General features: G+C 44.7%; 1 protein-coding gene across 4 annotated transcripts in view; it reads right to left on the bottom strand.

Annotated features, from left to right (window-relative positions):
* VPS16 (VPS16 core subunit of CORVET and HOPS complexes) overlaps positions 1-12,677 on the bottom strand; it is a 959,900-nt gene that overhangs the window by 650,372 nt on the left and 296,851 nt on the right. For all 4 annotated transcript variants that reach the window (XM_063934117.1, XM_063934116.1, XM_063934114.1 and 1 more), the window contains one exon: positions 5,691-5,746. In XM_063934117.1, the coding sequence (XP_063790187.1) occupies positions 5,691-5,746 (56 nt within the window). The remainder of the gene's footprint in view (positions 1-5,690; positions 5,747-12,677) is intronic.

Genomic DNA, 12,677 nt, shown 5'->3' with positions numbered 1-12,677 from the left:
GTGGGACAGATGTTTTTAAAACATGCACTTAACAGCAATTTAAGTCCCCCAAAACTCTTTAATGTGATCTCTAATATACTTCTCTACTGTTATCTTATGTTAGTTTAGCATTTTTGGGGTATAGGCTGATTTCCCCATATTCACCTACAATTTTCAGTGCAAGAATTTTCACGTGACACCCGTTTGGAACTGAATAGCGGGGAGCGCGTATGCCCGCGAAAAACTGCTTTTGCAGCAACTTACGGTCGACTGCCGCATGAACAAATTGCCGCAAATTTGCGGCTAATTTAATACCTCCCCGTAGAGGATAAAGAGGGAGTCTGAATTCCGGAGAGAACTGGTACGATCCACATAGATCCAGAGAGCCCAGACCACATCACGAGAGGCATCTCCAGTCGAAAGGTTTGGAGATAGAAAAGCCGGTACCATGATCTCTTCATTAAGATGAAACCGGGACACAACCTTAGGAAGATATTTGGACCTACAGTAGTTCTGAGAACAGCCCTGCCCCGATGAAAAATGAGAAAGGGAGAGTGCCCCCAAATCTGAAACCCTACAAGCAGATGCAATAGCCAGTAGGAAGACTGTTTTTGCCCTCGCTGAGGGAGTAAAATGAATCCTCCATGGACAGAGTCTGCAGATCGCAAAACCAATGATGTCTGGGCAACATCAGGGCAATCACTATGAAGGTGCCGCTTTCTTGTTTGAGTTTATGAAGAACTCACGGTACAAGAGCAACTGAAGAAAAGACATATGGTAGACAGAAGGTCCACCATAAAGCCAGGGCATCCACGAAGGATGCTTCAGGGTCCCTTGTCATTGACCCGTAGACTGAAACCTTGTGGTTGTGTCTGGAGGCCATGAGATCCACATCCGGTTCCAGTTGGTGACCAAGAGCAGAAAGACCTCCGGGTGTAGCGACAACTCTCCAACGTGGACATCGTGATGGCTGAGGAAGAAGACTGCTTCCCAGTTCATGACACCTGGGATGAAGACCGCCAATATGACCGGAATGTATTGGAGAATGTGAGCCACTCCCTGCATTTGTCAACCGAGTGCGGGTGCCTCCCTGAAGGTTTATGTAGGCTACTGCATTGTACCATTGTCTGACTGGACCTGTACAGGTTTGCCCTGAAGAACGGGAATTACCAAACTAGGTGTGTTACAGCCGCTGATACAGTATGTAGTGTTTGACCTTAGCTGCTACTTGCTTGGGGATAGTCAGACCACTGGTAAACAACAACAGAAAAAGCTACACAAAGGTGTAAAGTAGTTCTGGATATAGGCTTTAATCATTTAAGATAAATTACATTAAACTGGAATACGTAAAATGATGCAATATTTAATATATAGAAATAAATAAATAAAACATTTCATATAACATCTGATACCTCAGAGAAAGCCAGCTAGCTGGAGACCGTTTCTTTCCATTAATTGCCTGAAGCCAGTCACAACATCATTGACACACAGAATTAAGGATCTGTCACATAGCAACAAGGCATGCATGCCATCTGAGGACCTTTCCTCCAACAGATATCAAAAGCTCATTACGTGCTCAACTGGATACAATGCAATGTCCATTCAACTCCATCTGTTTATTAACATTATCACCAGAGGCAAAATTAGGAACAGGAACTTACCAGGACTTTTTTTATATTTATGCAACCATTTATCACTGTCATGGGTGAGATATCAGACATTATCAGATGTTATATGAAATTTTAACTTTAATTATTTCTATATATTAAATATTTCATAATTTTATGTATCCCAGTTTAATGCAATTCATCTTATATGATTTGAGCCTATATCCAGTGCTACTTTACACCTCTGTGTATCTTTTTCTGTTGCCATGAAGAACGTTCTGTGCCAGAAGTACTGCTCTGTAGACAGCTCATAAATCCAGGACACTGATCGGTAGTCCAACGGCCCTGAAAGGAGATTTTTCTGGTTATCGCACCCCATCTGTGGAGACTGGCATTCGTAGTTAGTAGGAACCAATCCGGAATCCAGAAGGGTCACCCCTAGTCCAGGTGTGATGTCTGGAGTCACCAAGTTACAGACAGACAGATCTCTTGAGAGAGAACCATCAACTGGGACCTGATCCGATGAGGTTGTTTGTTCGAACGAGCCATGATAAGGTGTTGTAGAGGCCTGGAGTGTAACTGGGCATACTCCTCCATGTTGAAGGTGGAGACCATTAATCGAAGGACTTGCATGGCAGAGTGTATGGACACCTGGTGACTGCTGAACAAGTGAAGTATCCTTAGTTGCAATGACGATACTTTGTCCGGGGTCAAGAAAAGGCTCTGGACTCAAGAATCCAGGAGAGCTCCCAGATAGGTCATGCGCTGAATGAATGACTTCCTCCAGTTGATGAGCCAACTGTGTTATTGTAAGAAGGCAATAGTCAGTTGAAGATGGCAGAGTTGGGCCTCCGGGGAGTGCACCAGAAGGAGCAGGTCGTCCAGTTAAGGCAGCAATCTGACCACAGTAATTGCTGGTGACAAGGTTCCATAGGAACTTGCAGGTAATCATCCTTGATATCCAGAGACACCATGAAGTCTCCAGACTCGACAGCTAGAACAATGTAGCGCAGCGTTTCCATACTGAACTTTAGTACTCTGAAAGAAATTGTTGAAAGATTTGAGGTTTAAGATAGTCCGATGAGACCCATTGGGTTTCTGTACCAGAAAGAATGTTGAATAGAACCTGATCACGCATTGTGAACCGGGACTGGTAAAATCCCTCTGGATTGAAAGAGGGAGTGGATAACCTCCTGTAGGGCTGAAGCCTTGTTGGGACCCATGGGGGGGACCTGTGTAAAAGAATTGTTGAGGAGACCGTCTCTTGATTGGGATCGCGTACCCATGAAAACCACTTCTTGCACCCAGGTGTCTGTTGTAGTGTGGTACCAGGCGTCTGAGAACTGGAGAAGTTGGACTCCCACCCGGGCATCCCTCAGGCTGCGGGATTGTCATCACGTTTTGTTGGTGGCTGTCTGGCAGTCGATGCTTACTTTGACCAGGACTTTGTAGATTTAATAGACACTGTTGGTATAGGAAATGACTGGCCTTTGGCTTTTCCTTGTGGACAAAAAGCCTGAAAAGTGGAGGTCCGAGCACGTGGCAGAGGGGCTGATGGTAGGAAAGCCGTCTTAGCGGCTGCTAGTGGAGTCACTATTTTATCCAATTTGGCTCCGAACAGGATATCCCCAGAGAAAGGCAAGAATTCCAAGGTTTTCCTAGAATACATGTCCGCTTTCCTTGAGTGGAGCAGTAGGATGCGTAGGGCCAGCACTGAAGTAGCCGAGGAAGATGTAGAAGGAATAGGTAAAGTGGACGAATTTCACCAACCATGCTACAATCAGTTGCTGGAACAGGGTAGAAAGAAGTTAAATGCTTAGGTAGCGAAATCTTTTTACCTAGAGTACTTCATGCTTCATGACGTAGCTCCAGAATGTGCTCAGATCACGGAAATTCCATCTTAAGTACTGTTTGGCATTTAAAAAGCTGTGAGGACTTTGGTTCAGGTGCTGGTTCATCTTCCTCAATGTTTAGGATATATCTGACTGCTTCCACGGAATACATACTATTTCCCGGCAGATGGGATGCAGGCTGCAAAGATCCCGACCACGGTATCCCGCCCGCCAGAATGCCAGCAGCAGGGCGAGAGATACGAGTTCCCTTGCGGGCTCAGTAAATTGCTATGGTCGCCACAGGATATATTATCAGTCTATGGGTGTCGTGGACACCCACAATTGAGAATAGTCCCTGTGTGCCGGAATTCCGGCATTGTCGGCGGTCGGGATTTCAGCAGCTGTATCATGATTGCCGGGATCCCGGCAGCTGGAAAATTAATTGCGTCCCTCTTCCACAAGTGCTAGCACATCCAGGGCCGAGTGAGCCTCCCCAGTGAGGCATCAGCGTCTCTTTCCTCGCCTTATGATGTCCCCGAATCTGTATGTGGAGTAGATTGAGAGAAAGAAACAGTACACCTAACTTCCCACGAGGGTAAAGGACTTTAAGCAGCTGCTGAAAAGACAGACATTTGTGCCAGACTCTGTACTGAATTTGAGCACACATCCACTCTAGAGGGATTCATCACCGGCATAACCGGGACCGAAATGGTAGTATATACCTGCTGAGGAATACCCACAGGGTAGGGTAACTGCAGGAGTTGCCAGGCGGTCAGCTATTTGACACATTAACTGAAAAAAGAAGTCCATGGGGGTTCCTTGCCAGAGGGTGCTGTCTGTACTGGTGCTGGTTGGGCAGCACATAACTCATCTTGTAAGATATCCTGAGGTAATAGACCTGCCAAGCAGGATTTACAAGAGGTTAAAATAGGTGACGTAGCCTCCTTGCGGCTCGTCTTTGCCTGACATGGCAGATGGAAAATGTGTGCACAATATGGCAATGAGCAACGCTGCAGTAATGTGACTAATTTCACCAGCCCAAGGGCTGTGAACAAATGTAGAACCCCTTAACACCTTGATTTAGGGTAACAGGGTAGAAGAGAATGGGAAAGGTATATGCTGACAGAGGAAACAAGCAGACAGCAGAGCTAGCACAATTCACATACAATGCAGAATAAACTATGAATGTAATTGAAATATACTGCATTGGGCACTAAATCAACTACACAGCAGGATTTGCTGGTAGGAGACAAGCACTGTGTAACCTGGCTCATTGAAGAGGTATAGAGGGAGACTGAGCCCAGCATTCCCGGAGACCTGTGATGTGCTGAAAATGGCTGCCTCTGATCTCAGAATGGTAGGAGGATGGAGGAGCAGCTCAGCAGCGGGAAAACTGCAGTGGACTCACGACCTGAGCTGGGGGAGTGGTCGCAGGCAAGGGACTGGCCTTCCTATGCCATCATTACCCACCATGTACCCTGGTCCTTGGTGAAAGGCTGCTTAAGTACAGTACTGCCCTGGTGGTCTAGTGGAGTCCAACGGACAAACTAGGGTCCACACTGGCGCCTCAGGTCCATCTCCCGGGAACAGAGATGGACCACGATTAAGAACGCAGGTCCAGCAAGCAGGTACTTGTCAGCGTGCGGTCCTGAGGTCCGGAGGCTTAGTGGTGATGGACTAGCACTGCTGCTCAAAGACTTGAAGTAGAAGTAAAAATAAATTAAATCATAAAATTAAAGCTTGGGGCTGCTTAAAAGCAGCCTCCACTATTTAAAGGTGCAGCTACTGCCGGCACCAAAACAAAACTGAGAATGCCTAAGCGTAGAGGCGGGGTATTTGGGGGAAGGATTGGAGCATCTTCAGGTGACAAAAGCTTAACTGTTCGGTGCCCGGTTCTTACCACCACCTACAACCAACTCCCCCCCCCCCCCCCCCTCCACACCATGGTATTCCCTGTGGACCCCCTATGGAACCCAAAAGAGAAAATAGTTTTGCCCGCTAAATCGTAGCATTTTTTAATATAGATTTAGAGACTCGGTCACACACACATACAAGAGTTGCATATCAAATTAATCAGCACAGTGTCATGGTGCATCCAACCAGGTTGTGATTAAGACACATTTTCTGCAAAAAGGCACAATGATGTATGAGTACTCATCTGTACCCCTAGAACTCACAGAGGCAGCATAAATGATCTCTTTTGAAATTATAACTTCTATACAATGCCCCGCTTCGAGAAATGTAAAAAAGAAAATGTAAGGATTTAATTTACCAGGCCATTTGTTTGGGTACTTGTCGCACATCTGAAGTAAACTCACAACATTTTTCCTAACACAAGAAAAAAAAGAAAAAAAAGTATTACACACCATAATATTATCCTTTACCAACTCATTCAAAATATTGAAACTACTGAAAAATAATCTAAACAGAAATTATTGTTCTTAATTTGATATTTGATATAGACAATCAATTTACAATTAGAGAGTATCTTATTCAAATCAAACCTTATTCTAGATAATCACAGAATTAAAATATTAATGGGTCAAAAATTAAAAGGTCAAAGCTTTATCACCAATATAAACAAAGCACTTATCCATGATTTTAATTTAAGCATGCTGACCAAGTTCTTAAGTGAGTGACTTTGTGATGGCTTGAAGGTTTATACTGTTGTACCCAGCCAGGTAAAACCACATTGGCAAGGAGCAAAAAAAATATTTTATAAATCAAGTTTTACTTATCATTACTATCAAAGTTTCTGCCATTTTGTATATGCACAACTTTCAATTTATGTAAACAAACGGAAATGTTGAATTTCTCTCTAGCATATTAGTATGTTTGACAATAAAAAAAAATGAAGAGAGATTTTACTATATCTGCTTATATTAATGCAAACAAATCATTACTCAATGCCCCAAAAAATTGTAGTTGTAAAGAATTTAACGACTTAGCTAGGCTGAGATAAAAAGCAACCGGCTGGAAGTGGTTTTGGTTAGCAGAAAAGATGCAACATTGGAACGCATGCTGCACTACTTCCAGCGGCGTTGGAACGCAGGCAGTAAGTCTGGACGGCCAGTGCAGCTGTTAATTTTCCCAAATTTATACCACTATTTTCTCATCCTTATTTCACCCATCATAACCATCTATTATTGCTATTTGTTTTATGAAGGATTGCTTTTAATTAGAATGTGTGTTTTCTGTAATTTTGCTACTACTACCTGAAAGTGAGGTATCATGATTGATAGATAGATAGATAGATAGATAGATAGATAGATAGATAGATAGATAGATAGATAGATAGATAGATAGATAGATAGATAGATAGATAGATAGATAGATAGATGCAAATAAGAATGATTACAGCTCATGGCAATGTCTGTCATACCTCACCTTCGCTTGTCCCTCTTAGAGCCCCAATATTTGGTAGGCTAAGTGGATCATAGGCAGGGAGATGAAGGAGTAAATATGTTTATTGCAATAATTATTGTCACTAGTGCTTATGTGCTAAATAAAAAGTGCTGGCTCTTAAACAACTAGGGGTAAATTTACTAAAGGTCTCAAAAATTTAAAGTAGTGATGATGCCCATAGCAACCAATCAGATTCTGTCTATCATTTTCTAGGATGATAGAGAAATGATAGACAGAATCTGATTAGTTGCTATTGTCAACATTACCACTTATTTTTAGAACCTTTAGTAAATTTACCCTCTAGAACCCAAAAAGACACCCAGTGCCAGACAACACTACAGTAAATGAGCCTGAAGGCTACAAACGCCAAAATAACACCAGTATAAAAATCTGAATATATATATATATATATATATATATATACGCTTTGGATTTGGAATAAAGGCTCAATGGGAATATGGTTGTCCTGTAACTGCTTCCAAGGACTTCTAACCTCCACTTTAAACCCAAAAAGCACCCAAAGCAAAAATATTTTGATAATGTAATATGTTTAAAACATTTATTAAACATAAAAACACATATAGATAATGGAACTGTACAATTTATTGTGAAGCGAAGTGGATCCACCTTTTGGATACTGTGGCCACGAAATAGCCTAAATGAGTGTAACTCACTCTCTATGTTTATTTGAAAATCACTATTGTCTTGAGGTGGCTTTGAGGGTGTTATGACTTGGCACTATAAAAGCGAGTTTATGTTTATGATTATGTGGATCCTGTTGACCTGGTTTTAATGGTTACGTTCTGATATATAATTGTGTGTTAACACCACATGAGACATGCTTGTACAGTACTTGATGACCTGATTATTATTGAGTGATTATCCTTTGATGAGCTGTAGCGCCATCTAAGATGATTGTAAGTATGACATACCCAATGTTGTGTACTAGCATGTGGTCCACTGTGTTGTACCATAGGCTAGGTAACACTGGAGCAAATGTATTAACCTGGAGAATAAATAAAGAAGTGATAAAGCAGTGGTAAGTGCAAGGTGATAACGCACCGGCCAATCATTGCAGATTTGAAAAATGACAGTCAGGAGCTGATTGGCTGATGCGTTATCACATTGCACTTATCACTGCTTTATCACTTCTTTACCCCCTCTCCAGGATTAATAAATTTGCACCATTGTAAAGGGGGAGGGGGGTACACACAGAGAGATCCGTGCTTAAATTCCTAGCAATCTGACAGTGATAGCGAGGCACAGCCCCGCTATCGCTCACTTCATTGCTATGTGAAGTGAGCGGTCACCCCCCACCCCATTTCGCTCAGCACATATCGCACTGAGCAGGGGGAGAGATGTGTGCTGAGCGTTCTGTGCTAGATCGCTCAGCACACATCTCCCCCGTGTGTAAGGGGCTTTAGCTACGGCACTATTGTGCTAAAACACTGTTGGCAGCAAGAGGCAATATGAAAAGCGTCCCTGACGGACGGATTTCCGGTCAGTGGAGTTTTGCGTTCCACTGATAGTATAGGAAGTGGATTGCTTGAACCACAATGACATTGGCCGCCTTATGCCGAGGTGCCAATGCACTGGAGTGGTAACTGGACACTTTTTTTGTCATGTATTATCATGTATAATTGTATATCTGTATGTTTTTACACCATGGGGACACTTTTGCTCTAAATAATTTGGCGACCCACGCGGGTAATGACTGTATCATGGCTGCAGAGTATAAATATGTCTCATGGTAGGTGTGCCAATGTTTTGTTTGTTAGATCTTATTTTGTATTTTCTGTGGTTTTGACAAAGTGGGCCAAGACTGACTTTTAACATAATTAAATAATAAACAAAGGCTGGTGAATGATACAGATGGAGCCACAATCATCTTGGCTTCTATGCTGCGCCTAGGCACACCATGGTTTATTAGCATAAGCCTTTCATCTATTGTTCTCAGCTGCAATACAATACAGAGAGAACAATACAGCAGGAGATTAAGTCCGACTGCCCTGTCTCAGTTAATTCTATTAAAGGCCAAGATAAAGATGGCTCTATCTGTAGATAGATAGATAGATAGATAGATAGATAGATAGATAGATAGATAGATAGATAGATAGGGAGGTGGTAGAGATACAGCTGCACGGGATCCACATGATCATAATGTCAACGACGAGGTCTCACACAGCCATACAATGTTGGCGTCGGAATTCAGACGCCGCAGGCTTTTCTCCCTTTATGGGTGTTTACTACACCCATAGAGTGAGAATATAACCTGTAGCGAATTCAGCGAGCCAGCGTTCCATCAACAGGCTTATTTGCGCTCACCCCGCTGTCAACATCCTGGTGGCTACTGACAGCCGGCATCCCGGTCATCAGTATTACATATTGATTTCATAATATTAAGACACTGGTTAGACAACTGACACCAGGATACCGAAATGGATCACAATGCTGGCGCCGGAATCCCGACTGCCACCATCCATACTGTAAAAATGCCGGAGGGGTTAAGGTAAAGGCTACGGAATGAGGGGTGTTGTTAGGTTTAGGCTGCGTAAGGTGGGTTAGGATAAACCTGTAGGGGGAAAAAATAAGATTTTACTTACCGGTAAATCTATTTCTCGTAGTCCGTAGTGGATGCTGGGGACTCTGTAAGGACCATGGGGAATAGACGGGCTCCGCAGGAGACAGGGCAATTTAAGAAAGAATTTGGATTCTGGTGTGTTCTGGCTCCTCCCTCTATGTCCCTCCTCCAGACATCCGTTAGAGAAACTGTGCCCGGAAGAGCTGACAGTACAAGGAAAGGATTTTGGAATCCAGGGCTAGACTCATACCAGTCACACCAATCACACCGTATAACTTGTGATAAACATACCCAGTTAACAGTATGAACAACAACGGAGCATCAGATCAACCCTGATGCAACCATAACATAACCCTTATTTAAGCAATAACTATATACAAGTATTGCAGAAGAAGTCCGCACTTGGGACGGGCGCCCAGCATCCACTACGGACTACGAGAAATAGATTTACCGGTAAGTAAAATCTTATTTTCTCTAACGTCCTAGTGGATGCTGGGGACTCCGTAAGGACCATGGGGATTATACCAAAGCTCCCAAACGGGCGGGAGAGTGCGGATGACTCTGCAGCACCGAATGAACAAACACAAGGTCCTCCTCAGCCAGGGTATCAAACTTGTAGAACTTTGCAAAGGTGTTTGAACCCGACCAAGTAGCCGCTCGGCAATTCTGTAATGCCGAGACCCCTCGGGCAGCCGCCCAAGAAGAGCCCACCTTCCTTGTGGAATGGGCCTTAACTGATTTAGGCAGCGGCAACCCTGCCGCAGAATGAGCCTGCTGAATCGTGTTACAGATCCAGCGAGCAATAGTTTGCTTTGAAGCAGGCGCCCCAAGCTTGTTGGAAGCATACAGGATAAACAAAGATTCTGTTTTCCTGACCCTAGCCGTTCTGGCTACATAAACCTTCAAAGCCCCAACTACATCCAGTGACTCGGAATCCTCCAAGTCAGTAGTAGCCACAGGCACCACAATATGTTGGTTTATTTGAAAGGATGAAACCACTTTCGGCAGAAATTGTGGGCGGTCCGCAATTCTACTCTATCCGCATGGAAAACCAGATAAGGGCTTTTATGTGACAAAGCCGCCAATTCTGACACACGCCTAGCCGAAGCCAAGGCTAATAGCATGACCACCTTCCACGTGAGATATTTTAACTCCACGGTTTTAAGTGGCTCAAACCAGTGTGATTTCAGGAAACTCAACACCACGTTAAGATCCCAAGGTGTCACTGGAGGCACAAAAGGGGCTGAATATGCAGCACTCCCTTTACAAACGTCTGAACTTCAGGCAGAGAAGCCAGTTCTTTTTGAAAGAAAATGGATAAGGCCGAAAACTGAACCTTAATGGAACCCATTTTAAGGCCCAAAGTCACTCCCGACTGTAGGAAGTGAAGGAAAAGGCCCAGCTGGAATTCCTCCGTAGGGGCATTCCTGGCCTCACACCAAGCCACATATTTTCGCCATATACGGTGATAATGTTGAGCTGTCACATCCTTCCTAGCCTCTATCAGCGTAGGAATGACCTCATCCGGAATGCCTTTTTCTGCTAGGATCCGGCTTTCAACCGCCATGCCGTCAAACACAGCCGCGGTAAGTCTTGGAACAGACAGGGCCCCTGTTGCACAAGTCCTGTCCTAGAGGCAGAGGCAACGGGTCCTCTGAGCATTTCTTGCAGATCTGGATACCAAGTCCTTCTTGGCCAATCCGGAACAATGAGTATTGTTCTCACTCCTCGTTTCCTTATGATACTCAGCACCTTGGGTATGAGAGGAAGAGGAGGAAATACATAGACCGACGGGAACACCCACGGTGTCACCAGGGCGTCCACAGTTATCGCCTGAGGGTCTCTTGACATGGCGAAATATCTCTGCAGCTTTTTGTTGAGGCGGGATGCCATCATGTCCACCTGTGGCAGTTCCCACCGACTTGCAATCTGCGTGAAGACTACTTGATAAAGTCCCAACTCTCCCGGGTGGAGGTCGTGCCTGCTGAGGAAGTCTGCTTCCCAGTTGTCCACTCCCGGAATGAACACTGCTGACAGTGCGCTTACGTGATTCTCCACCCAGCGAAAAATTCTGGTGGCTTCTACCATCGCCACCCTGCTCCTTGTGCCGCCTTGGCGGTTTACATGAGCCACTGCGGTGATGTTGTCTGACTGAATCAGAACCGGTTGGTCGCGAAGCAGGGACTCTGCTTGACGTAGGGCGTTGTATATGGCCCTTACTTCCAGGATGTTGATGTGAAGGCAAGTCTCCTGACTTGACCACAGCCCTTGGAAATTTCTTCCCTGTGTGACTGCCCCCCACCCTCGGAGGCTTGCATCCGTGGTCACCAGAACCCAGTCCTGAATGCCGAATCTGCGACCCTCGAGAAGGTGAGCACTCTGCAGCCACCACAGGAGAGACACCCTGGCCCTGGGGGATAGAGTGATTAACCGATGCATCTGAAGATGTGATCCGGATCACTTGTCCAGTAAGTCCCATTGGAAGGTCTTCGCATGGAACCTGCCGAAGGGAATGGCCTTGTATGATGCCACCATCCTTCCCAGGACTCAAGTGCAGTGATGCACTGACACCTGTTTTGGTTTTAATAGATTCCTGACCAGTGTCACGAGCTCCTGAGCTCTCTCTATCGGGAGATAAACCCTTTTCTGGTCTTTGTCTAGGATCATGCCTAGGAGAGGCAGATGAGCTGTAGGAACCAACTGCGACTTTGGAATATATAGACTCCAGCCGTGTTCCCGTTACACTTCCAGAGAAAGTGATACGCTGTTCAGCAACTGCTCTCTTGATCTCGCTTTTATGAGGAGATCGTCCAAGTACGTGATAATAGTGACACCTTGCTTCCGCAGGAGCACCATCATTTCCGCCATTACCTTGGTGAATATTATCAGGGCCGTGGAAACACCAAACGGCAACGCCTGAAATTGGTAATGACAATCCCGTACCGCAATTCTGAGGTACGCCTGATGAGGTGGATAAATGGGGACATGAAGGTATGCATCCTTTATGTCCAGAGTCACCATAAAATCTCCCCCTTTCAGGCTTGCAATGACCGCTCTTAGCGATTCCATCTTGAACTTGAACCTTTTCAGGTATATGTTTAGGGATTTTAAATTCAATATGGGTCTGACCGAACCGTCTGGTTTCGGGACTACAACATGGTCGAATAATAACCCCCTCCTTGTTGAAGGAGGGGAACCTTGACCACCACCTGTTGAAGAAGATACAATTTGTGAATTGCAGTTAACACTGTTTCCCTCTCGTGGGGGGAAGCC

Source organism: Pseudophryne corroboree, chromosome 7 (assembly GCF_028390025.1).
Source record: "Pseudophryne corroboree isolate aPseCor3 chromosome 7, aPseCor3.hap2, whole genome shotgun sequence".
In the NCBI taxonomy this organism is placed as follows: Eukaryota; Metazoa; Chordata; class Amphibia; order Anura; family Myobatrachidae; genus Pseudophryne; species Pseudophryne corroboree.
Note: the sequence above shows the minus strand (reverse complement) of the source record. Positions and strands in the feature narration are given on the sequence as shown.